This window comes from Canis lupus, chromosome 32 (genome assembly GCF_011100685.1).
Source record: "Canis lupus familiaris isolate Mischka breed German Shepherd chromosome 32, alternate assembly UU_Cfam_GSD_1.0, whole genome shotgun sequence".
Lineage (NCBI taxonomy): Eukaryota > Metazoa > Chordata > Mammalia > Carnivora > Canidae > Canis > Canis lupus.
The window spans coordinates 23,158,142-23,176,481 of NC_049253.1; the positions used below are offsets into that span (position 1 = coordinate 23,158,142).

General features: G+C 37.7%; 1 protein-coding gene and 1 long non-coding RNA gene across 4 annotated transcripts in view; one reads left to right on the top strand and one right to left on the bottom strand.

The window, feature by feature from the left end:
- Window positions 1-18,340, bottom strand: part of GRID2 (glutamate ionotropic receptor delta type subunit 2) — a 1,471,756-nt gene that overhangs the window by 21,968 nt on the left and 1,431,448 nt on the right. Inside the window, exon 16 of one of the 3 annotated variants that reach the window (XM_038582128.1) lies at window positions 12,928-16,939. The exons of the other annotated variants lie outside the window; for them this stretch is intronic. Coding sequence (XP_038438056.1) covers window positions 16,517-16,939 — 423 coding nt within the window. The 3' untranslated portion in view covers window positions 12,928-16,516. Of the gene's footprint in view, window positions 1-12,927; window positions 16,940-18,340 lie in introns of those variants that run through there. 3 annotated transcript variants of the gene reach the window in all.
- Window positions 1,258-3,108, top strand: LOC119867187. The gene is made up of 3 exons (XR_005382849.1): window positions 1,258-1,309; window positions 2,291-2,620; window positions 2,709-3,108. It is a non-coding gene; the product is annotated as an uncharacterized LOC119867187 (long non-coding RNA).

Here is an 18,340-nt window from a genome sequence, read left to right on the forward strand (position 1 = left end):
TTTTGGTGCTGAATTAGAAAATTGATTTTGGGGATTTCTGGGTGGCGCAGCGGTTTGGCACCTGCCTTTGGCCCAGGGCACGATCCTGGAGACCCGGGATCGAATCCCACGTCGGGCTCCCGGTGCATGGAGCCTGCTTCTCCCTCTGCCTATGTCTCTGCCTCTCTCTCTTTCTCTGTGTGACTATCATAAATAAATAAAAACAAAAAAAATAAATAAAAATAAAAAGAATTGATTTTGGCCGAGATCATGTTGGAGGTCACTGGCTAAGTTCCTTTTGGTATATTAGATAGGAGGAAGCATTAGCTGAATATCAGGCTAACTAGTCTACAAAGTGAAGTCATAACTGGAGTATTAGCAATTAATTTATTTGAAAAACCTAATTATTAGTTGTTGTGGAGCTTGGACATTGTCTTCAATATTTCTAAGCATTTTTACATATGGTGATGGCATTAATGATTTTCCTTACTTCCAATTAAATTACAGAATAGCTAATTCAGATAAAAATCAAAACCTTGAGAATAGCAATTTAGAATAGCAATGAAAAATCATTTCTATGGCAATTTACTGAAAATTTGAATTAAAAAAAAACTTTAGGTCATCTATCTAGCATGTGTATGTTCATTTGGACTTTGGCCAGCATCCATATTTAAGCTCTTACTTTGGAGTAGGATAAATATGAAGAGAAAGATTTTTAGGGAAAAGAAGTTATTTCTCTATTCCCCAAAGATACAGAAAACAGAATAATAAAAAAGGTATGTTCTTCCATCATGTGACCAAGGAGCTGTGCAATTCAGACACAAGGGGTAAACCTATTTCTACCTAGAGCCACCACACGAGGGCGCTGGCGCCGATCACTTTTCAGCGGAATCATGAGAAAACAAGCTTTAGATTTCCTTTATGTATAAGGTGCACTTTAAATAAAATACTGATTTGACTTAAATAAGAAGTGAATATTTTCTCATAAGAATATTTTTTGACAGAATTAAGTTGTGATATTTTTATTATATCCAATAGGAAGTCACTAGATTAATTGTCCTTGAATGTTCCTAGATGATAAAATTTTGCTCAGAACTTCCATTGCCCATTGAATAGCCTTCCATCTTATCATGAGGCTTTCCTCTTATTATCCTGAGACTTCGATTTAAAAAAAATACACATTTTTAAAAGATATTTATTTATTTATTCACAAGAAACAGAGAGAGAGAGAAAGAGAGAGAGACATATACAAAGGGAGAAGCAGCCTGCTTGTGGGAAATCGGATGTGGGACTGGAGCCCAGGACCCCAGGATCACCACCTGACCCAAAGGTAGATGCTTAACCACTGAGCCCACCCAGGTGCCCCTCACTATTTCTTTCTTTCTTTCTTTCTTTCTTTCTTTCTTTCTTTCTTTCTTTCTTTCTTTCTTTCTAGACAGAGAGTGTTGTGGGGGCAGGAAGAGAGGGAGTGGGGCAGAAGGAGAGAGAGAGAGAATCTAAACAGGTGCCATGCCCAGGTGGGAGCCCAACACAGGGTTCCATCTCATGATCCTGAGATCATGACCTGAGCTGACATCAGAAGTCAGAGGCTTAACTGAGTCACCCAGGGGCCCCAACTATATGACATTTTTGAAACCAAATGTCATCTTCCACTCCCCCTTAAAACTAATTTCCCTGAGTCTACTGTTTCTTCAAATATGTAGCCTCAAATCTCTTGTTAGGATGTTTGAACATTCCTTCTCTTTCTACAGCTAAGCCAGCTTTAGTAAGTATGTGCATGTATTTTCCATTTTCACTTGATTTCACCATAACAAATCTTGTTAATTTCATGACATTCAATCATTACACAAGTAATAACTCAATAACCATCGGCATGCCAGATCCTGTTTTAGGTCCTGAGGAAAGAGCAATAAACAAAAACCCTGTCCCTGATTTGCTTACATTATGGTAGAAGGAGAAAGACAATCACAAGAAAGTAAATTATATAGTGTAAGGTGACATGTGCTATGAAAAAGAACTGTGCCGTGTAAAGGGACATGGGACACGTTGGGGGAAGGAGTCATAACTTTAAATAGGATAGGCCTCACTGACCCTGGAATTCCACCTCATAGTTCCTTTTAATGCTTTGCTTTAGATAGAACCTTGCTTATCACCCTTGATCCAAGCAATCCCCAAATTCTGCGTTTTTTCTCAGAAAATCAGTATGCTTTCCTTTTCATTTCAACTGCTTTATGGCTTGTTTAACTTATTTACTTCTTTATGCTTAGATCATTACAAAGCCTCCTAACTTGACTCTGCACCTCTCTGGCAGGTCAGATGCTTCTCAGAGTGTTTTGAGGCAGCCATGTGATAAGACAACAGAATGTGTGTGGAAGTGAGGAGTGCTACTTCTACATCTCGTACTTTAAAAACTCCCACCATTCTCTATGTTCTCCCACGACTTCATCTGCCACCCAGATACAGAAGACTACGGGAGGACTCCAGAGCCGAGGATGTGACTCACTGGGTAGAAGGAACCTGGGTCCTAACACCCCATGGAAGATGACCCTCTCCTTGCCTTTGAACTTGATGCGAATGAAAAAATGATCTATTATGTTAAGCCACAGAACCTTTTGGGAGAGGGGGTATATTTTTACAACAGGTAATATTATATACCCTAGTCAATATAGCCTCCTTCTATCTTCATATATCGCTGAGACACCCCCATTAAAATTATCTTTTTTTTTCAGTACTCCATTGAACGGTCACTCAACTATTTATTCATACTTATGTCACATCTGCAACTGTGGTTAAATCCAACTCTCTGTCTTCCTGTCACTGAGCAGAAGCTGCTGAGAACAGTTGAAAAAAATTGCAATTGTACAGATCAGGGCATGGTGAGGTCATGGCCTCCACCCTCAGCAGAGCCCTCAGAGCTGTGCACCAGTTCAACTGTGTTGCTCTAGGCCACTAGTTCATTCTTTATTCTTTGAAAGTCTCTGATGCTAGATACTCACCAGTGCTTTACTTTCTCCATTTTATGGAAAGCAGAATCCAACAGAGCTCTTACTGAACATCCTGCTATTGAACATAGAAATTTACTTGCATTCACGCTTATCCTTTTGCCCTTCCATGCAGTTACAATAAAATATGTACCCTTTCTCCTTTTGAAAACAAATCGTGTCCTGGGTCTCATTCCATATCACATTTTGAATACTCCACTTGGTGCTGTACTCTCAACATGGACCTCACTACCAGTTCCTTCCTGTTGCATTTAACTATGCTCAAGTCTCTCCTGGCTTGGAAACAGATACCCTTCCTGAATCCCATTCTGTCCTTTTTTCTCCTCTTTTTCACCACCCCGTTCCTTGGGAGAATAGTATATAAGCCCTTCCTACTTATTCTTCCATCAACTACAGTCTGGCTTCAGTCTCCATCATTCTCCTCCACGCTGTTCTTGCCAAGATCTGGAAGACCTTCACGTGGCTGATTGTAATGGGCACTTTTATTCTGGAAGTGCAGTTGACAATACTGACCCCTCTCTATTGAAATAGTCTTCCCTTGACTTCTGAGACTACTTGCTCCTCAAGGTTTCTTCCACATTCTCTTTTAGTTGGAGTACTTTTCTGTCCTTTGATCAAGTGTTGATCTTTCTCAGGGTTCTGGACTCAGATCTTATATCTGCTAAATGGATCCCTCATTCCTTGGATGATTTTATTACCTCTCATGATTTCACTTACACTAAAAACTTCACAAAAGACTCCAAACCCAAACCCAGACCCAGACCCCATTCCCGCCAAAACTGTCCCTAGAAACTTCTCACCCTCTTCTTCCTCTGCTGCTAATATCAGAGACTAGGACTCAGATTGCCACACTAGCTTCCTAACCGGTCTACCTTTCTCAGGTCTTGTCCTATTCCAAAGCTTTCTCCTAGGTCCGCTAGAATGATTCTTTAAAATAAGAATATAAGCAGGTCACTACTTCACTCTAAACTCTTCAGTGGGTACCTAGTGATGCCTGGAACTTTATTCCTTAAAAATGTAAATTCTTTAACGTGGTTTATGGAGCATTTTGAGGACTGCTTTTTTACTTCTTCATTATATTCTCTTGATATTCTCTGTTCCAAGTTCTGACTTGGTGTGACTTCCTTCTCTCAATTCCTAAAACAAATCTTGCCCTCTGGCTTCAGGTCTTTGCATATGCTGCATGTGCACCAACCCTCAGCCCTATTTCTTTGGCCTGGCTGATAATTATACCTCAGGTCTATAGCTTGGAATCCTGGCTAGGGAGCTTTTCCTATCCCCACTCTAGGTTGCAAATCACTTTGCATTTCCATTACTATAGCACTTATCACAATTTATTGTCATTGCCTGTTAAATTGTCTGCCTTTCCCAGTAGACTGTAAACACTATCATATTACTAATATTCACAGCTGTTCCAAAATGGAATAGACTATAAAAGGGACGGCATTCAAACATTAGGTAGGTGGTTGGATTTGATTTTTATAGTTTTGTCATCTTATGTTCTTACTGCTCTTCATGGGCCATATGTTGCAACCAAATTATTTGATTTTTCTCAAATGTGCTCTCTGCTTTCCTCTTCTGTGAGTTGGACCATATCTTTCCATTTGCCTAAAAATGTTTTTTCCCCTATTTATGTCTTTGGAAATTATACTGCTTGTTAAATCTAGTTCCTACACTGTCTTTTCTACAAAGACACTTTATCACCCAGTGAGGAAAGGTCTTATCTTTCTCTGAATTCTCAAAACACTATGGAGTTTTTAAAGTACTTATCATATATCATTTAAAATCACTGTATTTCAATATAAGGTTACCTGGAAGAGTACCATCTCTCTGTTCAATTCCTATAATATGTTGTATCACTTTTATGGAACACATCATGCTTTGCTTTATGCTGAAATTATGCATATACAGGACATGTCTCTTCCATAATAGTTTTGAGTTCTTGCATGTTAAATGTTTGCAATGCCTAGCATCTTGACATGTGTATATATTTATATGGACTCTCAAAATGTAATTGCTGAATGCATCAAGCAACTGGTTCTTCCACCTTATTTTTCCATAGGACCTTCTCTTTCAAGCCTGGCCCAAAATGTGTCCATTATATTTTCGCATTTCCTCTTTGCACATAGCTTTTGCAGTCCACATTCATGTTTATAATTGTCAAAGTCCTACCTCCTTGGCTTAAATATTGCTCTCTGTGAAGGTTGCCTTAGTACTTCCTTCCAGGGAAGAGTCTTAGCTAAGGTGCTTGGCCATTGATTGGTGGACCATAAAAATACCACGAAGAAAATGAAATCATAGAGTGACCTGACTTGAGAAGTAATTTAGTAAGATCACCTAGTAAGATTTTAAGGAAGGATGTGTGCTGGAAAAGAGTGAAGCCTGTAATGTTTTCCCACAGAAGCTGAGATGTGTTTAAACTTGTCTACTAGCGGTAAGGCTGGAAGAAAGGGGGGCAGGTAGAGCACTATGTGAAGTGACTCAGTAGGGCTTTGTTTCTCGAATGTTTCCATGAGAGGGCTACTAAGAAAGAAGTGAGGAAGACAGCAAGGTCACGGACTTCATTGGCAGAGAAAAAGAACACAGGAGGACCAGCTGGTTTGCGGTCTTTGAGCAGTGTCTGCTGCAGATGCTAATCTGGTGCAGTATTAGAATCTGTTTATGTTTTTCTAAGCGACTATGATGCATGCATCATTTATATTCATCTTTTATGAATATTTCATTGACCACTTGTAGTTTTTATATCAAAAAAATATAGTCATCTAGTGAGTACAAACTGATTTTTATGGATTCCCATTGCGTGCAAAGGCTCTTGCAGCAGTTCAGAACTAGAAAAGGGCCTTTTACCTTCCATTTCTCTTTGATGTCAGGAGCATCCTGTTGTGGTGGAAAGGGCATGAGTTTCTGAGTGAGAGAGATGTGGGTTTGAACTCCGTTTTGGTCACTTACTATTTGTGTGACCTTGGCCAAACGACTTAACTTTCTAGAGACTTAAATTTGGTTTTGTTTTTAAACTGATTTTTTACAGAGATATTATGGGAATCAAGTGGAACATGTAGATGGCACCTAGCACTGTGCCCGGCATATTGTCAGAATGCCCTTCCTCTGCATGGTTGTTATATTTAAGAGAACATAAATATTGGCTTGTAAAAAACAAGAGTTGAAGCAGAAATTGGCAACTTACATCTTCAGATGAGAATGGGTTTAAGTCCCTACATTTGAAATAATTCTAGCTGAGGATATGTGCCATATATTTTATGAAGTGCAATTCATAGACATGTGACTCTGCAAACTACCTTGCAGTTCTCATATTGTGTAGATATTCAATATAAGACATGTACACATTTGGGTGCTATCTCTTTTATAGGAAAAGACAGATGAATTGTTTCTATGTGAGTATGTGACTCATGGCTTATACTTTCAAAGTGAGAATCTGGGGCAACAGTAAATTGCAAGGGATTATGGTCTCAAGCAACTTAAAAAGTAGGTTTTTATCAAAGTTATTCTAATTTCATAAAGGTACATGCTACCTATTTCTTGTTTTGTATTTGATATATGACCTTTTTTTCCTTAGAATTGGGAAATCATCTTTGACCTTCTAAAAGTGAACCATTATCATGACCTCAGTGTTGAGAGACGGTTAAAACTGATGGGCAACATCCAGAACAAAATCTAAGTAGTCTTTTTGATGGCCTGCTTTGTGAGATCTAACCTCTTAAACTCTCAGAAGATAAGATTGGTGACAATTAGTATTTCAGACCTACATTTTGATTCTCTTACAGTACTTTTAGATGTGTTAGCAAATGCTTTCTGAACTCTCAAGTTGACATAGACTCAGAACTAAAAGCACACAGCAATTATAGGAACCAAATACATTAGTTCCACAGGTTTTTGATTTGACTTATAGCTCCAAGTATAATGACTTTCACATAGCAGGTGTTTTTAATGACTGGGCTAATTTTAGTTTGTTCCTTTTATAAGATAAGTCCACATTTAAAATATTTTTTGAGGGGCACCTCCGTGTCTCAGTGATTGAGCATCTGCCTTCGGCTCAAGTTGTGATCCCAGGGTCCTGGGATCGAGTTCCACATCAGGCTCCCTGCAGGGAGCCTGCTTCTATCTCTGCCTATGTCTCTGCCTCTCTCTGTGTCTCTCATGAATAAATTAATAAATAAAATATTTTAAAAAAGAAAAATAAAACATTTTTTTGGTCTTTTTATTCAGTATGTCTGCTCCATGGTCGTTTTAGTAAGCCTACTGCAAGGGGACTCTGCTTTCGCTCATTCTCTCCTTTAAGGACATTGGAGATATTGAGTGTATTTCAAGCCCAGTTATATGATCTGAGTCACCATCACCGTATCACAGGATGGTTTGGTCAATTCTGAGTAGTCACTGTGTAGGAAATGTGATAAACTTCACGTGAGAAACTGGGATAAGGCTTGTTCTGTAGACTTTCAAAGAGCTAATAGAAGGCAACTATCCACACAATACAAAGAATAAGGAAGGAAGAATACTCAAATAGGCAATTAAAATTGTTAACTGCTCTGATGGACTGCCTCAGAACACTTCGGAGTCGAGGTTGTGGTCCTCTGTCTGAACGTGTTACCCAGAGGGTGAGGGAAACCGGAACTGGAAGTGAGATATATACAAAGAGATGAGAAGGGGAGCTGCTCCCAATGAGCGTCACCGCCGCCAAGCAGCAACCTCCCACAGCCTGAAAAAACCCCCTTTGGAATCTGGGGAGCACAGTTTTAAGTCATGGACTTTAGATAATCCCTTCCCCGCTCTATTAAGAATTCCTCACTTAGACTTCTAATAAAGGAAAATAAGTAATTCTCAATTCTGTGATTTCTTCTCCTTAACCCCCCAGTTTATGAAAAAAGAAGAAAGCAAAAAAAATTTCTGACTTTAGCACTTTTTGGGAAGGTTATTCTGCCTTTCTAGCATCTGAAATTGAAAAATCAATCCTATTTGGTTTCTTTTTTCTCTTTTACAGTCTAGAGCCAGTTAATTTTCAGGTTCTCTTTATTTTCCCTTCAAAATGCATCTGCTCTGCCTGTATTTTTTTTTTTTTCTTCCTTTTTTGGGCTACCACAGAAGTTCAGATCATGCCTGAAGTATTGTACAAGCCTTTTAATTGGCCTCTTTTCCATTCCATTCTATGAATTACTACCAGCTTGATTTGTTTAAACCACCCTTTTAAGGGCGTGTTTTCCCTTCCGTAATAATCTTCAGTGGCTCCCCCTTGCTCATGGTGGAGGTCTCCATGCATTCCATGTTTGTGAGCCTCTGCGAACACCAGCCCAGCTTCCATCTCTCACTGATGTTTTGAGGCATTTAAAATGAAGGCATGGCCAGCAACTGGCACTCCTGCCACTCTTCCATAACACTCAAAATGGTGGCAAATTTTTAGGTCCAAGGGAGGGTGGGAGAGTGCAGCACTTCAGATCCCAAGTTTGATTTACATCTGGCTTTATAATCAATCTGCTGGACGTAGTAACAGTCATTTCCCTTTGCTCAAACCACCCCAATGGTTTCTGGTGTCTTACAGCATCGTATAAAGCCTTAGAAGTTGGGCCTTCCCCAGCTTTCTCTCTCTCACCCCTCATTCTGATCCAGCCACATGGATCTTTTCTGCTGTTCTTCAAACATGCCCAGCACTCTCCCATCTCACAGCCCTGGTACTAGCTGTTTTCAAAGCCTGGAATGTTCTTTCCTCAAGCAACATGGCAAACTCCTTCCTTCTTTTTAAGACTTTAGTCAAATGTCAACTCATCAGTAAGGCCACTCATGGGTGGCTTATTTAAAATAGCAAATGCCTCTCTTACTCTAGCCTTCCCACTCCTCCTTTTTGTTTTTCTCTACAACACTTATCAGCTAATAGATTACATGCCTCACTTATTCATCCCATTCACTGTCGCCTTCAATGGACTGTAAACTCCCTGAGGGCAGGAAGTCTCATTTACTGTGTATCCCCAGCATCTAGAATAGTTGTGTACATAGCAAGACCTCGGTGAACATATGTTGAATACATGAATGAATGAACTGGATATAGTGCAATCTCTTGAGCCCAGCCTACAGGCTTTCCTCAGTCTCACCTGAGCTTTACTATCTGCTACTTCCTGACATGAAACCCATATTCCAGACATTATGGGCTACTGCTCCTGCGACCATTCTTTCCCAACCCTTGTGCCTTTGGTTGCACTGTACCCTTCCCTTGGAAACCCTTTTGCATTCCTCTGACCTTTCCATATTCTCTGTGATTAGGCTAAATTTCCCCTTATTCTGGGAAACCATTCAATGCCAGGCAACCTTCTTCTTCTCTACTCATAGAATATTTTCTCCATCAACTAACTTGACAATGGAATACATTCTGCATCATGATATAATTTATATTCTTATCTTCTAAGGTTATTTAAACTATGAATTAGTATTTAACTTTTCAAATGTTTCTATTTTGTTTCTCCAACTTTGGGAGCTTTCTGAGGAAAGACCCGGTATAAATGAATAGAACTGCTCATGGACAGCATTCCAGACTAGGAGCTCACTTCACCACCCTGAGACATGAGGGAGTCAATACCTCAGCACCCTGGGACCACCATTTGCTCAGGAGTGTGCCTTGGTGTGCCCCGTAGGAAATCTCTGTCCTAGGGTGCCATGCTCATAGTAGGTGCTCACAAAGTCTTAGTCAATGGACTGATTGATCTTGTGTCATTGTTCTATTCTTAATAATCTCTTTGCAGAAGTGAGGCTGCAAGTCTCTATTACATTTATATCTTGCTACATTGCTTGTTTTTTATTTGTATTTTTAATATGCTCATTTGCAAGTAAGCACACTAAGTACAGTAAGAAGTACTATATTCACTAAAAAAGATTATATGTGAATGAGAGTTCTGTATTTGATATCTAATGTCAATTATGTCAATTAGATATATGACATGGCTATAATCTAGGAACTCATGTCCAAAGCTCTCCTTAACAATGCTTATGGAAGTACTTGAACATATTAGGAATTCAGTAACTCTTTCTAGTATAATAAAATCAAATGAAATGAACTTGATATGTGATGCTTCTGATTTCAACTTAATTTTAGTGTATTTGTATTTTTAAAAATGTATCTTATAGCTAACTTCTATAAACAGATATTAATAGAGGTCTAGCATTAATTTGAAAGTTAATTTTAATGTAATTTTGGAGAGAATTAAATATTAAATTTTAAGTGTGAAGTATATAGAGGTATCCCTCACTCCAGGAATTGACTGTACCTGAAAAATTTGGGTAATTTAAATTTTTGCAAATTGAATCTTATTTGTTACGCATCAGAGAAACTATTTCTCAAAGGCCCCCATCATGAATCTTTTGTGTAGTGAATAAGCAAGTTGTAATTTGTTTTTTAGTAGTGATGTCCAATTGTTAAAAATTAAAAATAGGGATCCTTGGGTGGCACAGTGGTTTAGCACCTGCCTTTGGCCCAGGGCGCGATCCTGGAGACCCGGGATCGAATCCCATGTCGGGCTCCCGGTGCATGGAGCCTGCTTCTCCCTCTGCCTATGTCTCTGCCTCTCTCTCTCTCTCTCTGTGTGACTATCATAAATAAATAAATATTAAAAAAAATTAAAAATAGCCATAGATGTAGGCTACTTAATTCCTAAAAATGTTTAGTAGCACCAACTTAAAAATTAGATATAACATTTTTTAAAATTCAAGTGTGCTTTCTCACATTTCAAATCTTTTGGCAGGCAAAATATTTATTAAAAGCACTGCTTCTCATTCAACTCTAGTTCTGATGTTGTATCATTTTTGATTTTGTGACATATGTTTCTCCTTCTAAAGCAGCTGTTATGAAAGCTTAATTAGTTTTTAATTAATGAGAATTAATGTCATCCTGAAAATTGTGTGAATTTTCTGTGTCATTGCAGATAGCATGAGACTTTTGAAATATGCTGCCAATTTTGAGGTGGGAACCTATAGGGTTTCTTCAAAGGGAAACGAGGCCCTCATTCCTCACAAAGGCTAGACAGCCATGCCTACAGCAAAAGACAGGTAATAATGTGTCCAAATAGCACAACTATTTTGTTTCCTCCACTATGAAGAAATTCTAGGAAATGTGCAAAATTAGTTAAAAGGTGACACTTGGTCCTAAATTGTATGTGATAACAAGTCAAGGAAGACCTTTTAGATAACGAAAAAAATTTCTAAAATTTGAACAATTTGGGCAGACCCGGTGGCGCAGCGGTTTAGCGCCGCCTGCAGCCCGGGGTGTGGTCCTGCAGTCCTGGGATCGAGTCCTGCATCGGGCTCCTTGCATGGAGCCTGCTTCTCCCTCTGCCTGTGTCTCTGCCTCTCTCTCTCTCTGTATGTCTCTCACGAATAAATAAATAAAATCTTTAAAAAAAAAAGAAAAAAGAAAAAAAATAAAATTTGAACAATTTTTGCTTTGCTACTAAGATTAAATAGAAACGAAACAAATGAGGACGATTGAATCAAGGGAAATTTGGACAATTAAGGCAAGAAAACAAGTGACCTCTCCCTTAGTCTGTTTCTACCCCATGGTAAGGTGAGTCATTATGTGGTATAATTGTTCTGTGCCTCTGTGGATGCTCTACAAATGGAGCAAAACCATGAAGTTTCTACTCTTCTGGAAGTGTGTGTGGGTTGGAGGCTGTTGTCCTGGTTGGGCATCATATAAAACCCTACTACATATTCATCAGGCTCAAAAGTCACATTGTATCCTGTGTCTTATATGACAGGAAAGGTGGCTAGGGAATCTTAATTGCAATATAAGTAAAAGTTTATAAAAAAAAAGTTGAAAAGTAGCCTAAATAGGATTCACTGTGTAATCCCTTTGGACCAAATTTAAACACTGAGGAGTCTATCACAAGTGATTAGACCTGCAGGGATAGGAAAATGAGTTACTGTGGTGTGTATCATCTTGGACATCTGAGATATCCAAGATATCATGGACATCTGAGGGTAGGAGTCAGTCTCTGACTGGTAATCAGGTATTGATAGGAGGAGCAGTTAGTTAATAGTTTGTCTGTAGTTTACGGTAATTTTCACATTTCTGAAAAGTTGGCCTCATGGTTTGGCATCTTGGGAAACCTCCACATCTTCTTTGTGGAAGTGATCTGAATCAAAGCAGATAGATTCTATGAGCCCATGAGAACTACCAGGATGGATTGCGCCAGTTGGTTGGAATGGCCAAAGCCAACGAGGACTGCACTGGCTGAGAGTGACTCATCCTGCCTCCTCAGGATGGAGGCAGGATGGAGGAAGCCGATCTCAAATCTGTGAGATGGGCTTTGTATGTTGCATGTTGATGTGGGACAAGGAAAGAGCTGGGCATTATAACATATCCAGACCCATTTTTAAACATATATATTCATCTGCACCATGTGCAATTGCTTAGCACAGTGGCTTTCACATAAGAGATTTTGAGCAGACACTAATAGAATAAAATAATAAATAAATAATAGAACTAAATCTATCAAATGTAAGAAACACGATTTCTTGATTTCTCAATGCTAGGTAAGTAGTTTCCACCCAAGGGAGCTTATATGCTACTTCCTTGTTGAAATGATAACTATGGCCATATTTGTTAGCCATTTATTAATATCTGATCACAAAGGTTGGAAATAGAATTTGTTTTTAGAAATAAAAACATTCTTGAAGGAAGTTAATTTTTAGTGAGACCATTGTATTTTATCAGTTATAATGAAATGTATATATAAGCAATGTTTGCCATTACAAAAGTTCTTAGCTCTGCCTTATTTACTATAGTCATAATCCAGAATGTGTTTCTCCACTCCAAATTTCTGATTATAAAATATTAATAATTTGTTATCCAATTGTGTGGCTGGAAGGTATTATGTAGAATAAGTGGATCTTCTCATCCTTTTTTTTCTTCTTTTTTAATTGATGAAGCAAAGTACCATTCAGCAAAGACTATTTTTTAAAGTATTTATTCAGTTGACAACCAATCCCAAATTAAAGGAGATGAAAAATAGCATAATTATGAAAACAACAGATTGCCTGGGTGTAGCTTGATATATATGAGGGAAGACAGGAAGTCTTACAATTTTTTTAATATATGATTGAACCAAAACCTGTGGATAAGTTCTGATGTGGTTGGAAGTGACAACCAGTTTTCTTAATGATTCACCAAAGGAAAAAACTCAACAACTGAGCATAAGAAAATTACATGGATATAAGCTATCTGTCTGGTTTTGAAATGGCAAGGTGGGTATAAGTGGTGTGAATCAGGTCAACAGTGGGCTAAGGGAAGTAGCCCTGGAAAGCCCAGGATCTGGCCTGAGTCTGGGGTGTTCACTTTCCCATGAAAGGAGCAGGTGATTCAGGTGCTCTACTTGACCACAGACAGAAGGGAGATTTGCAGCCGAGGCTTGGGGAGAGGACTAGGTGGAGGCACTGTCCCTGAGCCATCTCTGCATTTACAACCCATGAGGACCAGCGGGTATGACTGAAGTGTGGTCGAGTTAAATCATAATAATTATAGGGATGCCTGGGTGGCTCAGCGGTTGAGCGTCTGCCTTCGGCTCAGAGCCTGATCCTGGGGTCCTGCGATTGAGTCCTGCATTGGGCTCTCTGCGAGGAGTCTGCTTCTCCCTCTGCCTGTGTCTCTGCCTCTCGTTCTGTGTCCCTCATGAATAAATAAATAAAATCTTTTAAAAAATCATAATAATTATAAAGACCCAGTCCTAAGTCTTAGATTGTCAAACATTTGGGCAAGTCACAGCTTCTCAGCATCTTATATTCTCTTACTTGCAAAACTGTAGAGAGTCTAGATCTGTACAGTTCCTCATAGTTGCAACATTTAAAGAAAAATCACTTTTAATAGAATTTTAGAGCAGCAAAGATTTTAATCTAATTAAATATGTTTTCAGATATATATTCACTGAGTGAGTTAAGTGCTAGACAAAAATATTGTTGTTCAAATGAGGAAAATAACACATTAGAAATAACCTTGAAGTCAATTACTTTTCCAATTAATAGATTTAACATGATGAATATTTCCCTAATAGCAAAACAATTATTAATTCATAAATTCTAAGTTTAATTCCCCTAATTCCCCTTTCTTTTGTTTCTTTATTTCCTTTTTCCTTTCTTTCTTTGATGTAACAAACCATCGTCCTGCTATTATTATAATGGTTGCATTGTTTACAAGAATCAGGATAACTCTCTCTCAAAAAAGTGCTCACAGAGGCATCACAAATATATGTGAAGAAAAACAAATATATTGTTGGTTCCAATTGTCTCAAATAGCAGAAAGGCAGTCTTTCGTTGGGTTAGGACACACACAGTATTATTTTTAAAGAGCCACTCATTTTGGCATAATTCTGCTAGTAAAACTTAACGTGTTTTATTCTTTAATTAACTCAAGATAAATTTTTAGAAAAATTCAGTTTGATCTGTGAGAGAGTAAGCATTTTCGAATTTTATAGTTAAGACTTCAATGGTATGAGAGCAAGTTTAGAAAACATTTTTATTAGACAAATTATTTAGACAAATTATACACAGAAAGCTCTGCCACTCATAACTGAGGCCTCCAAAAAGTGTTTTGTGTATTTGTATAATAGGCAATACATCAAAATAGGCCTATTTTAAATATTGTACATGGTTAACAGTTTGTTGATAGCTAAAATCACTGCAACATCTGGTATGTCCCTATATAGCTTGTAAAGAATTTTTTTTGTTTTAAAATCAGAGTTGTGAATGAGATCATGAATGTTACAAGGGAAAACAAGTTGTGCATGCACTTAGGTACTTGTTACCCTGGAAACAAAATGGTTTTTGCATGATAAGAAATTTTTCTGCCTTACACAGTAGACAATATTTGAAGATTTAGTACAAAAACAGTGACAGTACAAGATGCTCCCCAGAACAGAATTAGCATCAAAATATAATATACCTTAAGAATATACCTTTTAATTTCTCCTAAAGCAAATCACACAGGTTGATTCCTAGACCAATCCTAGCTACGGAATGAATTAGATTAAAATAAGTGTATGGCTGCGTAAAAACACAGGATAAGTTCTTGCTTCCTACCTACCACATTTTAATTTAAAGATTACAAACAGAGTTCATTCTATATTTCTAACAGGTAAGAATGCTATTTTAAAAGGGTTGTGCACAAAGAGGCACTGTTTTTGCTGTCATCCTTCTACACACTTGGCACTAATGTAAAAAATACATAACTCCTCCAAATAGAACTGAATAAAAAGGGGGGTTAAGTCAAGAGCCCAGTATGGTCATTATATTTTCTTCTTCAGGATAATGTAGGACAGTAATTAAGGCCACATCAATATTTCTTAAGGGCTCCCACCTCTCCCCAACTACAGTTGTATTGATTGGCTTTCTGCTTTGGAAGAGAATTTATTAACCTTCAATGATCTACGTTTAAACTCTTATAGAGCTCTATGTGCTGGACGTGGTCCAGCTAATAGCGTTTTCCATTTAGATAATTAATTAAAAGTAAAATTATCAAGGTTAGCTTTATACACTGCTGAAGAACAAATGCAAAACCTATTCAAATGAGTTACATCTGGGAACAAATATTAATATCGCCCTGGATGTTTTAATAACAAATGTATAAAATATTCTCTGTTGGCAAATAATGCGAGTCAGAAGAACATTAAAGCAACCTGCCTTTTCTAACTGAAAAGATCCCCTGCACTATACATAGTTTCTGTATACAATAGATTTTTTTAAACTAAAGCTTTATTAAATGAATTGCAATAGCAATGGCCGCCCTTTAATATATATACACATTATATAGGTGCATATATATGTATATATATGAGATACTAATTTATTTAACACAACAGAGGCTTTTGCCATATGATAAAGTTTACTGTACATAGGAAAAAACTTTTAATACTGTACAATCACATAAAGGTCATATGCACTGTTGCAGTGCAAGAGTAGTTTTAACTGTAGTCTTGACTGGCATATTAATGGCTTTTTTGTAATCCTACAAAATTGCATTCTCATATGTGGCCTGAATGGTCTTTAAATTATTTTATAAACACTGCAGGGGTTGCCTTTGGTCCACAGTTAAAGGACACTCGACAGCAGTGGAGCATTGTATGGATGCAGCAGAAGAATGTAAAAAGACTGAAGTTATTGCAATTATATTTTTAAAAATAGAGACATGTTACGTAAGAGGCCTTTATGTAAAATTAATCCTGCATATACTTTTAGTATACTCAGTGCACATTTCCTATACTTGAAGTACAGTATATGAAAGCAGACTAATAGGATCCTAGTATACTATATTCTGGGGGAACAAGTCGAGTAATGAAAAAAAGTGGAGAGAAATGTACAGAAAGAGAGGGAAAAATAGAAAGAAATAGAAGAGAGAGAAGAGGGAGAAGGTGGAGAGAAAGAACTATAGTTGTTACTAATAATCCTGATTTTTTTTTAAATGTTACATCCATGTTAGTCCCACAATATTACAGTTGCTCCTTGCAAAGGGAGTCCTACAAAAGAAACAGTGAAGAAATTTTGTTTGATGCTCATATGGAGGTGCCTCGGTCTGGATCATTACCCAGATTGAGCCCCAGGGTAGGAGTTGGTTGATAAGGAATAGATGACATTGTTTTTATAGGACTCCTGAAAAAGCCCCCATTAGGTGCCCTGTGCCTAAAAGGGCCAGTTCGGTGCTCAGGCACGTTGCCAAAAGCGAAGCCAGAGGCAGCTTTAGCGGATAGTGTGCGGCTAAGAGTCTGGATCTGCTCTGGGATAAAGGTTGTTGTGGTAATATGAGTGTTCCTGAAATCACTGATTTGCTCCAGTGCTTGTCGTGTTGGCAAAGTGTCAATGTCCAGAGGGGTCAAGTCAATTGACGAGGTGGAAAACTGTTTATGGGGGCTGTCGTCATCTGTGCACAAGCTATTTACACGTCTATGGAGGTGCTCCAGGTCAATTTCCTTGTCATCCTGGAGATGAAGAAAAAGAAGATAAGGTTCTCATCAGTACTAGCTTCCATGGTTAAAAAAAAATAATAAAAATAATAAAAAAAAAGTAGTTCAGCAAACATGATATGTAATTAACTGAACTTTGGGGTTTATTATTTAACAAGTATCTACTGAGCACCTATTATGAGCCAGGCATTGTACTAGGTTCTGGGGATACATATATGACTCTGAGATAAGGTTACCTATAATCAATATTTTTCTTGTACTAAAAGTTCTATATATGTCACATGCAACTACAAAAATATGGGAGCAGTAGATGGGTGACTACCTTCTATGAGATCAGGGACAGACTCAGGCAAAGCTGTACAAATAAAAAGTATGGTTTTAACAACTCACTGCCCCACCACACCTCTTCTTTCCACATGCTTCCTCCCTTTTCAGAATGTCTCCGTTCAAGTTGCATTTCTTTTCTTTTCTACTATTCCCTCCTACCCTCAACTTTCCATTCCATAAGTGATATGATGTGCTAGTTCATGCTAAAGTGTTAGTGACTGTTAAAGTGTTATTTCTCTTTAGGTCAGAGAGATGTGAAATTATTTAGAAAGAGCAACATTCAACACAAGAGAATCAATTTCTAATTGAGGGATGTCATACGCTCGAGTTATTTAGTACCTGAATGAGGCAGTATTGTGAGGTCAGCGATACCTTTAGAGACCCCTTCAAGTCACGATCTGTGAATGACAGCTTTGGTTTAGGGCCAGATTTATGCCAAATGGCCTCTAAATCAAAGATGCTTTGAGCTATGCTAATGGAGTCTTAGTAAGAAGGTATTTACTAGAGGAAAAGGAAGAAAAATCTCAGATTTCTGGTGTTGAAACCAATTCATAACTCCTTTAGGATTTTCATTTACGGTGATCATTAAAGCCCAATGTTTGAAAAATAAAACGGGCAGGAAAAAAATCGTCTCTTATCATCAGCCAAGTTCAATAAATTAAATTCATGAGGATTTAAAAATATCTATTAATCATAAGAGAAAATATTTGTTCATAGATCTGGATTAGCTGTCATGAGTTAGAATGGAGTATGTATTTTTTTCATTGTGCTATTATAGTGCTCCTCGGTGAAAAATATTTTGATGTGCATCACTGTTTTTCCTTCTCCTTTCTCATTTCAAAATCCAATAAAAAATATCCATTAATGCAATATTATCACTGAGATTTTAGAGGGTTGAGAGATATAATTTTATGGTTCCCACAGCAACTATAATGTAGTCATCCATCAACAGATATAATAATGCAAAAATTTAATATTATATATAGTAATTCAAAATATAAGGAGCTTGGGGAGTCCTTAATTTTCAGATTTTTGAGAATATGAAATCTCAGCTATAATGTTGCATTAATATGGTCTTTTGCATTGAAT